This window comes from Orycteropus afer, unplaced genomic scaffold (genome assembly GCF_000298275.1).
Source record: "Orycteropus afer afer isolate SDZICR_OR568_19922 unplaced genomic scaffold, OryAfe1.0 scaffold00475, whole genome shotgun sequence".
Lineage (NCBI taxonomy): Eukaryota > Metazoa > Chordata > Mammalia > Tubulidentata > Orycteropodidae > Orycteropus > Orycteropus afer.
The window spans coordinates 1584918-1599519 of NW_006922062.1; the positions used below are offsets into that span (position 1 = coordinate 1584918).

The window sequence follows — 14602 nt, forward strand, 5'->3', positions numbered from 1 at the left end:
CAGATATTTGTGTTGCTTTGTATTCTGTTAGTTGTTGTTGTTGTTAGGTGCTGTTGAGTCGGCTCTGAGTCATAGCAACCCTGTGTGCAATAGAACGAAACAGTCCTCGTCCTGCTCTATCCTCACAACCCTTGCTGTGCTCCGGCCCGTCCTTGAAGCCACTGTGTCAATCTGTCTTGTTGAGGGTCCTCTATTTTTGCTGACCCTGTCCTTTACCAGTTTAGTGTTCTACTAAATCCTAAATATGCTTCCTGGGGCTGGCTGCCAGGACAAATGACCGTAAACTTGGTGATTTAAAGCAGCAGACATTTATTCACTCATAGTTTTGGTGGCCAGAATTCTGAAATTAAGGTGTCAGGTGGGACACGTGCCCTCCAAAGTCTCTGGGAGAGAATACTTTATTTTTGTGGTTTCATTTTTTAACTTTTTATTGGGATTTGTGTGGAAGTTTACGGAGCTGATTAGTTTTTCATTTGTCGGTTCATACACATTTTGTTTCATGACGTTGACTGCGGTCCCCACAATGTACAGCACTCTTCCCATTGCCTCCCTGTGGTTACCATTTATTTCCATTTGTTGGTTCATACACATTTTGTTTCATGACGTTGACTGTGGTCCCCACAACATACAGCACTCTTTCCGTTGCCTCCCTGCGGTTACCATTTCCCTTCACCCTTCTTTCCTGTCAGACAAGTCCTTGCCTGCTTCTTACAGCTTCTGGTGGCTCCAGGCCTTCCTTGACCCTGGCTGCAGAAATCCAGTCTCTGCCTTTGTCTGCATGTGGCCTTCTCTGCTTGTTCCTTTCTGTTCTAACGACATTTGTTACTGGATTCAGGGCCCACCCTAATCCCCTCCTCTGTCAGTTGTCATACTGTGGTGGCTTATATGTAAAGTGGTGCTGGAGGCTCTGCCACTGGTCTCCCACATACCATCAGGGTCACTCATGGTGAACAGGTCTCAGTGGAGCTTCCAGACTAAGGCAGATTAGGAAGAAAGACCTGGTGGATTGCAACAGAATATTGTGGTTTACTCTGAGCCCACTATTAACAGTGGACTCAAACATGCCAACAGTTGTGAGGATGGCGTGGCGCCAAGGCAGCATTTTGTTTGTACATGGAGTTACCATGGATTGGAGTCACTCAGGGGCACCTAACAACTCGTCCAGGATGATCTCATCTCCAAATCCTTGGCTTAATTGCATCTTTAAAGACCCTTTTTCCAAATATGGTCATGTTGACAGGTTCCAGGTGGACATGTCTTTTGGAGGACCACCACTCAACCTGATAACCCAATAGCCAACCTGTGTTCTTTGATTATTTATCTGATTTTTTTCCTCCAAGGATTAATTTTGAGAATTAGATTCATCACCTTTGACCTGAATGTTTAATGCTGTTGAGATATATTTCCAAGTTGCTCTTATAAGGTAAATCATTTGGTCTTTCTTCCACAAAGGGTGTGGGAGCTGTCAGAAGCTTTCGGTTCATTCCTTCCTGGGACTTAAGAGTATCAAGCAACTGAGAACTTCTAATACTTAATTTTTATTTCTTCTGCTCCATAAACTTTTGATGCTTTAAAAACACGTCTATATAAAGTCTTACTCCTTTTTTCATGTTTCAGCATAAATGATATACTGAACTAACTTGGAGCTATGTTAAATGATAGCAATGGATATCAAACTCTTCCTTAACGGTGTTTAAATTCAAGAGGCATGAGCCCAGAATAGCATTCCTAAGCATTGTCTATAGATCATGTGGTGTTAACATCATTAGTGTAGAATAGAAATGGGTGTATATAAGCTTTATAACTTTGGTCAAGTTTTATATTTTTCATTTAGTTACCTCCTAGAAAGTTTGAAATTTCCAAGATGTCAGCAAAAATATTGATTATGAATGGGCCTTAGGTTTATAATGATACATGATATTATGCATTTGCTAGTTCCATAGTCCCCCATTTCAACACTGAGTATAAAAGCTGTCCAAAGAGTAGATTTATTCATCCTGATCCTGTTTTCTTACACAAAATCCTTAAACACATCAAGTAATGTGTAGACAGAATATATTAACATGAGGTTGTAAACTGTATTTTTAAGGTTACAGTTATAACTTTTTAAGTGTGATGGAATGTCTTCCTTTTTACACTCCTCCATAAAATCTATCATTTATTGTACTAAGCCTTTATGAGTGAGCTAACGACAGTCCTTTTGCAGAAGCGATTCGGAGCTCAGTGATTGTAATTCAGTCACCACTCTGGTAGGTTTTCACGAGCTCCTTCCATATTTGGTTTTCATTTCCCTGCCAGAGGTGGGGTACTGATGTCATCAAGCTTTGTAACCGGTGTATTTTTCCCTCTATTTCCTTATTTTGGGTTTATTGATTATAAATTCTCAAGCACCGTAAACTTTATCAGCTCTGCTCATGAAGACGTAAATAATCAAAGAAAATTAAAAGATGCTGAAAGGGATCTCGGAAATCATTGTTGTCTCATTTTTCCTTCTTAGAAATGAGGTTGAAGTCTGCCTGGAAAAGTGAAGTGACTGTCCTGAGGTGAAGTCATTTTTTGGTGGTTGTTGAGCTTCTGGAGAGTTGGTTGGTTCATGGTGACGCCAAGCACAACAGAACCAGAGGCCACCTGGGCTTGCGCCATCCCCTGACCCATTGCTGATTGGACTCTATTGGACTCTTGTGATCCGGAGGCTTTTCACTGGCTGGTTTTCATAAGTAGATTGCCAGGCCTTTCTTCCTACTCTGTCTTAGTCTAGAAGCTTCTCTGAAATGCAGTCAGCATCGTAGCAATATAAGAACCTCCACTGACAGCTTATGGTGGCTGCACAGGAGGTACGTTGGCCGGGAATTGAACCTGGGTCTCCCACATGGAAAGTGAGGATTCTGCTCTCATTATTTGTTCTTGAAAGAAATTGAAGTCTGTCTGGAAAAGTGAAGTTATTCTTATGACTAAGTCATTTATTAGTTGTTGTTGTTGTTATGTGCCGATGAGTCAGACCGGACTCATAGCGACCCCTCCTTGGGTTTCCAAGGCAGTATCACTACGGAAGTAGATTGCCCCATCTTCCTTCCATTTATTAGTGATAAAGTCTTAATTAAAATAGACTCTGGATTCAGGGGACAGTATTCTTTGTACTGCTTTCAGTGTCTGTTAAGTTGTAAATGACGGTTATTCCATAAAGATTTTTAAATATAAATAAAGTAGACTTTTAATCTCATCATAATATATTATTACATTTATCACTTAACTGTTTCATTTCTAAGATATAAATATAATCTAAATTAATTCAGTTTCAGACTCTAGAGTTACTAATGTTCTTATGTTGATCATCAAGAAAAACATATTTTATATGTGAGCCTCCTATTCCAGATATTTTGAAAGATACTATAAGATGATAAAGAATAGAACAAATTAATAGAAGCTTCATGATTAAGATACTGATCCTTTTCACGTGTTTCTTCTCTGTCTCTCTCTCTCTCTTTTTTTTTCTTTTCCCTATGCGTAGATTCTTCTCAATCAATGCCAATAATTTTGTGGCTTTTTAACTTATTGTAAGCAGTTCTCTGATTCCCTGTTTGTTGAATTGCCTTTAAGATCATTGTTTAATGGATGCATACATATTGTTTGAATATGTCATAATTTGTTTAACTCTTCCTCTTACAACTAGCTTTTTGGGCAGTGTCTAATTTTTGTTATGTATTATGGTGAAATAGATACACTTGGATATAGTATCTGTCAGATTTGGGAACCATTAGTTTAGGATTGATGGACACTCCGGAGAGCAAGAGTTGAGGCTCTCATGTGCGTCGCCAGGCTGCCTGTCCTGGGGACCTTTGTGGCTGCGTGTGAGCCTCAGTTTGCTTTTACCTGTGCCTACTATCAAACGCAGGAGCTCTGGTAGCCTAGTGCCTAAGGCACTTGACTGCTAACGAGAAGGCTGGAGGTTCAAACCCACTAGCTAGCTACTCCTCGGAAAGAAGGTTGGGCAATCTACTTCCGTAGTGATACTGCCTTGGAAACCCAAGAGGGGTCTCCATGTGTCAGGTCTGACTTGACGGCACATAACAACAACAACAACAATCAAACACTTAGGAGCTCTGTGGTGTAGTGCCTAAGGTATTTGACTGCTAACCAGAAGGCTGGTGGCTCAAACCCACCAGCCACTCCTCGGAAGGAAGGTTGGGCAATCTACTTCCGTACTGATACTGCCTCGAAACCCAAGGAGGGGTCGCCATGAGTCGGATATGACTCTATAGCGGTGGGTTTGGTTCTATATATCAAAAGAAAATTGAATTTCAAATAACCTTTTATGTTCATTTTAATAGAAAATCTTTAAAATGGGAGTACAGACAATAAAATTAATACTTGAAATCTCAGAACCCATAGTTATTCTCTACTAACATTTGTATATACAACCTTAAGTTTCTGTTCTTTGTCTAAATAGAGTATATGTTTATTTTGACAAGAAACAGGGTACCCTGCATTTCTCACCTTAGTTTATATTGTGAACATATTTCCATATTAAGAAATACATATATAATTTGGATTTATAGTTTCTAGTACTGGAAATGCAAATTATTAATGGTTAAGCAACAAAACAATAACAAGAAAAACAAAAAACAGGAAAGAAACAATTTAATGTCTGGGGTAACTGGGGAGTAGAGAGATGTGTCTGCTTTCAGTAATAGCTGGATCCAGGGGCACCTGCTAACATCAGAACTAGCCTTTTGTTCTTGGCCTTTTGATTTTCTGCTTTGGTTTTGTCCTCAGGCTGGCAGTTTTGTTGGGAGAGTATGTCTTCCATTTTGTTTTAGCTAAAGTACCAGGGCTTATTCTTACAGGGTCATGTCTTGTGGCCAGGGGATGTTGTTGTTAGGTTGTGTTGAGTCAGTCCTGACTCATAAGACTTTGTGTACAACGGAATGAAACACCGCCTGTTTCTGCATCATCCTCACAATCATTGCTATATTTGAGCCCATTGTTGCAGCCTTTTTGTCAATCCATCTATTCCTCTTTTTCTTTGACTCTCACTTTACCAAGCATGATGTCCTTCTCCAGAGACTAGTCCCTTCGGGTGACGTGTCCAAAATACATGAGACAGTCTCACCATCCTCGCTTCCAAGGATCATTCTGGTTGTACTTTCTTCTAATATGGAAGTGTTTGTTCTTCTGGCCATCCGTGGTTCAGTCAGTGTTCTTAGACTACGGTGTAATTCAAAGGCTTTAGTTCTTCTTTTCTCTCCCTTACTCATTGTCCAGCTTTCACATGCTGTGAGGCAATTGAAAATACAACGGCTGGGGTCAGATGCACATTAGTCCTCAAAGTGACAGGTATCTTTGCTTTTTCACACTTTGAAGAGGTCTTTCTCACCAGACTTGGCTAGGTGATAGAATGGTTTAAAATGTTTCTTATCAGTCCACCTTGAGCTGTGGTTCTTAAGTAGCGGATGTCTCTGTCGCCTTGGTGGGGTGTGTGTTCCATTTTGCTCAGGAAGGTCTCAGCTTATGCCTTTTGTCCTTGCATAATTATTCAATCACCAGCTCTTTCACTCCTGAAGTACCCTGGTGTAGATAACGATTGTGCTTTGTGGAGACTTTAACCCTCAAGTACTTCTGAGATGTGTGGCCGAGGGCACTTTGTTTTATTTGCATTTAGCTCCTCGGGGCCAGGGATGCCAGCTAATACCCTTCCACAAAAAACAAACCCGGACTCACTGCCGTCAGCAGTCCCTCCTTGAGTTTCTGAGGCCGTATCACTACGGAAGTAGGTTGCCCAATCTTCCTTCCAAGGAGTGGCTGGTAGGTTTGAACCTTTAGCTTTCTGGTTAGCAGTCAGATGCCTTAGGCACTACACTACCAGACCCTTGCACAGAGTGACTGTGTTTTACTGTTGCAAGGGCGCTACTGAAGACACACCCACAGTGGAGAGTGCCCTGAACTTGTGCAGTGCCGTGTGTAATGGAGGATTTCTCCCCAAACACCCGTAGCACACCCCTTAATCAAGGTGGTATATGTTGGAGAATGTGGGATTTGGAATCTGGGCTCAAATGCTGGCTCTGCCGTTTGCTTGTGGAACGTTGGCAGTTTGAATGAAGTGCTTTGTCCTTTGGGTTCCTAATTTTCCTTAGCTTGAGCCGTCCCCCCTCCTAGATCTTGTATGGACCCTTTAGCATTTCACCTTATTTATGGACAGTCTTTATTAGTGTTCAGACGGCACTAGTGTATAAAGTCAGAAAGCCTAAAGAGGAGGCACGATTATGTTCTTGTTGTCACTACTTAGGCTAGTCTTGCCATGGGGTAGGCTCAGCTGTGACTTCTTTGAACCGATTTTTGTTTTCAGTGCACTTTTCCAAGTATCTTAACACGTGAGATATAATATTGTGATACTGCTATCTGAGTCAGTATGTGAGCATGGTAAAAGACATGTTTACATACATAAAGGCTTGAAGATTTGTAGACTGTCAAATTGCAAATACTGAACATGATGGAAGTGATAGCTAGAAGACACTTTATTTCTTTGTCAGGCTAGCATTTTACAGAGCATATGTGATGCATTTTCTGTTCACTTTCCAGTTTTTAAATAAGTATTCAAATAAAAGAGAAGACTGGATGGAGTATGCAAGCTTTGTGATCACATCAATGTGTTTTTATCCTGGTATGGAACTTGCAGCTCTTGGGTAGTGACTTTCCTTCCTTTGCATTTAAAAACTTTGATTAAATGTGGCAGGAGCATTTATGGTGTGACAGAATGTGTGAGTGAGCTATTTTAGGTAGTTTCTCAAAAAAGAGAGACGTTCTCGTTTTGTCGGGCATCTCAAAGATTCGTTGGGTAATAAGTGATTTCTTGGAGTTTCACGTGGGTTGAAGCAGTGTGGGCTAAGGGATTCTGACTCTGATGGCGTGCATATATTAGGCAACTTACTTTTCTTTCCCCCCCCTCTCATTTGTAGGATTCTGAGTAACAATAAAATATCGGAGCTGAAGAACGGCTCATTTTCTGGGTTAAGTCTTCTGGAGAGATTGTGAGTATTCTTTCATTTCCATTGCTTATCATTCAGTGGCATCATGGGGGGGGGGTGTTCCAGGGGGGTACAGATCACACTGAGGACACTGTCAGAGGGGATGACACCAAAATGTTTGCTTATAAATCTTTGTGCAATGTTTGAGCAGAAATGTATTATCTGTTATAAAAATATCCCAGCAATAAGTTCTACCAACAAAAACATTTTTCGTAAGCCCAGCTGACATGTTTCAGTATAGCTGCAAGGCTACACTTCTGTGCTAATTTACGTTTTGAACCTTCTCCTGCGCTGGGAACAGAGCTGTCTCTACTACCCAATTACAGTGAAACTTCCAGTCACTTGGTTACATTTCCACGCAGTACAAGCACCTGCTATTGTTTTCATTGCTCCTGGTGCTGTTATACTTGTTGATTTTGTCAAATTTTCTAGTGTTTTAGCTACAACATTGTGGTAATTAGTATCTGCGAACCTGTATCAACAACTTTTATTTTATTTTAAGGGTTTGTTTTATATTCAACACTACGTGTACATTTAGTTTTACTCCCCATTTATCATGCCCAACCCTAACCCAGTCTCCTCCCCTCCCTGCCCAGTAACCCTCCCCCTGTGTCCATCATAGTTATGCACTCCTGTGCGTCCTTCATTTCCTCCGTGTGAATGTTGCCCCTCTGGTGCCCCGTGGTCTATTGCTCTAAGGGATGTATTTCCATAGACTGTGGGTGCATCATCCTGGGTTGAGTGGTCTGTATGTATATCTTATTATCTGTTGGGCTGAAAGCAAGCCCCTGGGAGTGAGTTTTATTCCAGGCCCAGAATGTATCACAGGGCCATAGTATTGGGGGTCCTGCCAGACTCCATTTGACTAGTACTTCTGGTCATTATTGAGTTTTTGGATTTTGTTCCACATTTTTCCTCCCACTCTATTCAAGATCTCCAGATTTGATCCTTTCCTGAGTGGTTGGCATTGGTAGCTGGGCACCATCCAGTTCTTTTGGTCTCAGTAACTTTTTTTGAGTATGAAATGGTAATTAAAAAGAAGAAGAAAAGTCAAAGAAGACTTCTACTCTTTTACTAATAATGTAATTCAATGTAGAGAGATTTTATGAAACAGTTTTGTTACAAGTATTGATAGAATCTAAGAAATATTACATTTAAGCAGTTTACACTTAATATTTGTCACATACTATTCCATGATTAAAATTGCTAGTAAGTATTACTAAGGATTCTGTGTGGTCTGGGGCGTGAGACCTATGGGGGGCGGTGACACCGTGAGTTATTGCATTGGGTGACCAACCCTTACCAAGTCTAGTGATGCCACTGTTGTTACTGCTTTTATTTAATGCATTTTTATTGTAAACCTATCACTAAACTCCCAACTTATTAAAGGAAAACTTGAGTTTTTTTCTAACATGTTACTATGAAAATTTTAAAAAAACTGAATTTTGTAAAATAAGGAATTGCTTTAAGCAGGGACTGGTGAATTTTCTAATAAAGGGGCCAATAATATTTTAGATTGTGTGGTCTCTTTGCAGTTACTCAGTGTTGCCATTGTACTGTGAAGGCAGCAGTAGACAATAAGTAAATGGGTGAGTCTGCATCTGTTCCAATAAAATTTTATTTATAAAAATAAGCAGTGGGTCATAGTTTGCTGACCATTGGTTTAAAGCATAGATGTCATTTTGAAATTCTGTATCATAAATGTGTTTACCTTCTAAGACAGTCAAGTAGAATGAAAAAATAATTAGGATAAACTTTTAGATACACTTTGATATTTCATTCATATGTCTTTGAATATGATATTTATTTATTTAAATTATGTGTTTTTGGTGAAAATTGACAAAGCAAATTAGGTTCCCATTTGACACTTTCTGCCCTAATTGTTCAGTGGTATTAGTCACGTAGCTCACAGTGTGTAAACATTCTCTTTAACTACATTCTAGCTATCCTGTTTCTAGTACTACCCTCTCATCTTTCCATCATTGCTTTAGAGTTGATCTTTTGGTTTCATGTAGATGTTTCTTTAATGGAACACCATACTCACAGATAATATCCTTTATTTTGTATGCCATCTGTGGTTTTGTTAAAAGGTGACCTCAAGGGAAAGTTTTGGTTCAAGGTTAAGAGAATATCCCAGGGCAATAGCCTCAGGAAGTCCTCAGGTTTCAACTGGTCCAGGCAGTCTGGACTTTTTAAGAATTTGAGTCCTGTTCCATGGTTTCCTCCCGTTCTCTCAGGGTCTGTCTATTGTTGCCCCAGTCAGAACGGTCAGTGGTGATAGCTGGGCACCACTGCTATTCACGGTAGATGAGACCCTGGCTCGTGTAGGCTCTTAGCCCAATGACTAGTTTTCTCTCTGAGAGGACAGTTACTTTTTTGCTTTGCATCACCTAGTTCTGCTTATGATCAGATGTGTTGTAAGTGATACTCAATGTTTTTTATGTTGGTGAATTTTACACAATGACTGTTGGTTTTGCTTGTGTTTTGAATGTTTAATCCAGGTTCATGTTTTAATAACTCATGCATTTAGGATCACATTTCATAATACATACCAAAACCAAACCCACTGCCACTGAGTTGGTTCCAACTCATAGCAACCCCCATCTGGGTTTCCAAGATGGTAAATCTTTACGGAAGTAGGTTGTCTCATCTTACTTCGATGGAGCGGCAGATGGGTTTAAACCGCCAGCCTTCTGGTTAGCAGTCAGAGGCCTTTGGCACTGTGCCACAAGAGCTCTTTTCATGATACATAAGGGGGCAATGTTGTGTACATTCCCATTTATATTGAGTACAACCTTTCCTCATTTTTCTAATTTCTGGTTGATCACGTTCACTTTCTCTGCTAGTCTGTGTGGTGCTTCTTTTAGCATTTCACCTAATGGCTTTGCCGGCAGTTGACATTCCATAGCCTTCATTGCTTCAATCAGGGATGTGTTTTTTAAGCACATACCGTCCATACTTCTTTACTCTTTTATATATGTTTCTGTTGTTTTCCTTTAGACCAAATGTCTTTAGCTTGGATAAAAATAAGCCAGCCACTGCTATCGAGTCATTTCAACTCATAGTGTCCCTATAGGACAGAGTAGAACTGCCCCATGGAGTTTCCAAGCCTGTAAATCTTTCTGGAAGCAGACTGCCCCATCTTTCTCCTGTGGAACAGCTGGTGGGTTCTAACCATTGACTTTTTCATTAGCAGCCAAATACCTTAACCAATGTGCTACCAGAGCCCCTTAGGTTATATATATGCACTTAAATACATTTATTATGTAGCTATAGCATACAATCATATTTATATTTGTATACATAATGCAATGCAATGCACTGCTGTTGAGTTACATCCAACTCATATTGACACTCCATGGGTTTCTGAGGCGGTGCCACTATGGAAGTAGATTGCCCAACCTTCCTTCCGAGGAATGGCTGGTGGGTTTGAACCACCAGCCTTCTGGTTAGCAGTCAAATACCTTAGGCACTATGCCACCAGAACTCCTATATGTATACATACATACACACACAAATATACATGTGGATGTATGTGTCTACACACATAGGTGCACATGTACACAATTTCTTTAAAAATGCTTATACTGGTTTCCTAGGGCTGCCCTAACAATGTACTACAAAGTAGATGGTTTGAAACAATAAAAATGTATTCTCTTACAGTTCTAGAGGCTGGAAATCTGAATTCAGGCTGTGGACAGGGCCAGGCTCTCTGCCTGGAGGCTTTAGGAGTGGTCTTTTCTTGTTTCTCTCAGCTCTGGTCGTTCCAGGCTTTCCTTGCCTTGTGGAGCTTAACTCCAGTCTCTGCCTGTTTTTGCACGGTTGTCTTCCCTCCACGTCCGTGTCTCTGAGTCTCCTCTCCTCTTATAAGTGCACCACTGTGATAGCATTAGGACCTAGCCTACTCTGGCATGACCTCATATTATCTTAACTGATTATGTCTGCCAACACTCTATTTCCAAGTAAGGTCACATTGACAGGTGCTGGTCATTAGGATGTGGGCATCGTTTTAGGGACACAGATCAACCCATGAGAGCTTTGTTGCCATGGCAGAACTTAATTCTTTCATTCAGTCATCTCATGCTGCTTTCATCCAAGCGTTCCTGTCGTGTTCCACACAGCCGTGTGCTTCAGGAATGCCTGCCACACCCTCATCCAGGCCTGACTGGGCTAATGGCAGTCCCTCATGCATGTGGCACAGTCAGTGCTGCAGGAGAGGGCCTTTGGCCCATTTTAATTGAAGCAAGAGGAACCTAGGTGGTGTAAGAGATTTGCGATCTGTTGCTAAACCAAAGCTTGGCGATCAAGCCCGCCCAGCAGCTGCATGGAAGAAAGGCCTGGCATTCTGCTTCTGTAGTGTTTACAGCCAAGAAAACCCTGTGGAGCAGCTCTGCTCCAACACATGGGGTCACTGTGAGTCGGGGGCAGGCTCAGCAGCAGCAAACACCAACAGCAGTTGAACAGAGATTTGCTTGGGGCTTTTGGGAAGGAAATTTCCTGACTGTCACCAGGGAAGATGGTTGTACTGGTAAAGAAGCCATCTGCTCCTGCCAAAAGGGCAGAGAGGTGGCATCTTCTGACCTAACTTCACATGAGGAAGACAGAATCACCATCAGTACCCCGAGGCCTGTTCCTATGAATCCAGACGTGCCTCTACTCTCCAGCCTTTTACCAATTCTGACACCAGCCATCCCACCCACAGCACTCACTTGTTTTCTGCTGGGTTCAATAATTTGTTGCAGTGGCCACACAGAGCTCACAGGCAACACTCATGATTATGGGGTTTATTCGGGAAGTAACAGGCTACAGTTCAGTTCAGGAACATGCTCAGGATACAGTTCTTTGATCAGGACAGTCTCCCCTCTGCTGTGCCCTCAGACACGCCTCTCTGACCCTTGGCCTCTTGGCCTGGTCTCTGCCCTCTTGGGCAAGTGTGTTACAAAGCTCTTTCAGCTCTGCCGATAGGTCCACCTGTGTGCACCCTACTCCATCAGGAAGCCTCCTGCCCCAGGGCATTCATCTTTCTCGCTCTGTGGGCCCGGTAAGCCCACTGCTCTGCCCCGTGCCTGTTGTTTCCACTGCCACCATCTCTCTGCCGGGGCCTCTCTCTCTGCCAGATGTCTCTGCCAAGGAGGTCCCGTGCAGGGATCTTGGGTCCACTTCACCTCCAGCTCTTCTCTCTTGATGGTAGTGAGATCCCCTCTCTGCCTCTAGGAGGGCTCATTTTAAGCCTGGCAGAGTGACAGAACTAACCAATCCCAGCATCAGAGTTCTACACACCTTGTTTGCATGGTCCCCCCACCCCACCCCTCAGTAATCCAGTGGGAGTTACAAAGACTACCACTAGACAAGCCATACCAAGTAATTCACTGCACCACAACTTCCGATACCCTGAGGAGGTGGTGCAGGGGGACCCTGGAAGAGGCTTGCTGAAGCATCACTGCCTATGGACTGCTGCGGTTAAGTGAGGCCCTGAGGCCCCCCAGGTTTTCTGTTCCTTGCGAACAGTAGTCATGATGGTTGATAAATACCCTTAGCATGCAGCCCATTGTCAGACATTTAGTAGGTGCTCGGTAAATAATGAAAGGAATCAGTGAGGTCTTCCCTTTTGCGAAAAGAAGGATGACAGGCACTCCTATGTTATAAATGGTGTCTGTCGTGTTTAGAAACACGTTTCATTTTTGGCACCCAGGATTGATAGAGTTGTTTATATGCATCATAAAAAGTGTGCAAAGCATAGCTAATGTTCTATGCTGTGGTGTAAGTTACTACCCTTTTCACATTTACTTTTCAATTTCCTTTGTCTCTGCCCTTATTTTCAGCCATTTGTAGGTAATAAATCTCTGCTAGTGTGAGAAACATTATAATGGTTGTCATTTGGAGTGGTATTAAGATGAAACTGGGATCGTTTTTGCCAGGGGCCTGTTTATGCCTGAATCCCAGAATACTGCCCCTCTCCTTTGGGACCACAGAGATATGTACAGAAATGGGTCCTAGAAAGACTGCCTTATCGAGAGGCTTCACCTTAAAATCCTAGTGTTGACTCTGGAGACCAGGCTGCACCTGCGGGAGAAGATCTTTACCTCTGTGTCTCTTAGCTCTGCATTCATCTGGCACCCAGGCCTGAGTCCTAGCCTCATCTGTGCAGTGTGAGACAGCCACGCCTGCCCAGGTTGGACCTGCCTGCAGCATTTAGTGCGGGTGACGGGATAGTTCAAAAATAAAGGAGGAAGATAATGTCGTGGGCTCTAATTATTCCGGTCTCTTGGAAGGAAGGAGAGGGAGGGTGAGAGTCAGAGACTCACTGTCCAGACAGGGCTGCCCCTGGCACTCTAGACGCTGTTCCTGACTTGGTCCTGCACCTTCCTGCTGGCACTGGCAACTAAAAGGGTGGAGAGGAGCTACTGGCCGGTCATGCTAACTTCCCGTCCTTTGTTATACTTCAGGTTCAGGACACCTGAGACAAAGAGATTCCCCAGAGCCAGTTGCTTGACCCTTTTATCAGGGATTTACTACCACAGACTGTTAACATCTTAGCCTTAACTAGCACAGCCCCGTTTTTCCTCCTTGGGTGTGGGCGTGTGGGGCATTGGAGCATCGGGGAGGGCCGGGTGCAGTGGGGCTGGAAACTTTCCCTCCCCTACAGCCCAGCGCCAGCTTCCTTTTACAGTTTCTGCTGTTTCTCGTTTTCCAGTTGGATTTGCTGTGCTAATTTTAAAGCTCAAGCTTTTGTAGCTTCTGCACTTTCAATAGTCACTCCTGGGCTAATTTCTTTCTTTTTTTTTTTTTTTAAATTGTGATTTGGGTGAAGATTTACAGAGCAAATTCACTTTACATACAGCAGTTCACATATACTTTGTCTCATGTTATTGACCACAGTTTACCACAATGCAACAGCTCCCCTCCCACTTCCTCCCCATAGTTACCTCTTCCCAGTGACCATCCCTCCATACACTCCTGCACCCTGAGCTATCTCCCTGTGCATAAGCAGCCCTTCCTTCTCCCATGATTGTTCTCTCCAAGGAGTGTGTCTACTTGAGGTAAATGTTTAACTCACATGCCTGTACATTGTTTGGCTGGAAATGACAGGTGTGGGTTCAATTCCAGACCTGAAGGGCAGCTAGGGGCCATAGTCTCAGTGGTTCCACCAGGCTCTATTCTGGGCTAATTTCTTGATTAAAACTTTCTGATTTCATAGCTCTTCTCAGTTTCCTTCTCTAACTAGTTAGCTGCAGTGTTCTCTAAACAGTGGCTTGCAGTGATGGGCTCAGGTGTAGCAAAGATTGTAAGGATGGTACTGGACCAGTTAGTGTTTTGTTGTTTCGTTCTGTTGAGTCAGAGCTGACTTGACAGCACCTAACAGCAACCAGTTAGCTAACTTGCTAAACTACCCTGCCTTCTCGCACCATTCTCCTCTTCCTAGAACCAAATCCAAGGACTGTTTCTTCCTTACTTTTGTCAGGCAAGGAACTTTGGTGGCACAGTGGTTAAAGTGTTCGGCTGTAAGCTGTTAGCCAAAAGGTCATGGTTCAAACCCACTATCCACTCTGTGGGAGAAAGATGAGGCAGTCTGCTTCTGT

General features: G+C 42.6%; 1 protein-coding gene across 1 annotated transcript in view; it reads left to right on the forward strand.

Moving 5' to 3' along the window:
• The window catches only part of ADGRA3 (adhesion G protein-coupled receptor A3), a 204825-nt gene that overhangs the window by 43318 nt on the left and 146905 nt on the right, over nucleotides 1-14602 (forward strand). Inside the window, exon 2 of the mRNA XM_007954828.2 lies at nucleotides 6954-7025. Within this exon, the coding sequence (XP_007953019.1) occupies nucleotides 6954-7025 (72 nt within the window). The remainder of the gene's footprint in view (nucleotides 1-6953; nucleotides 7026-14602) is intronic.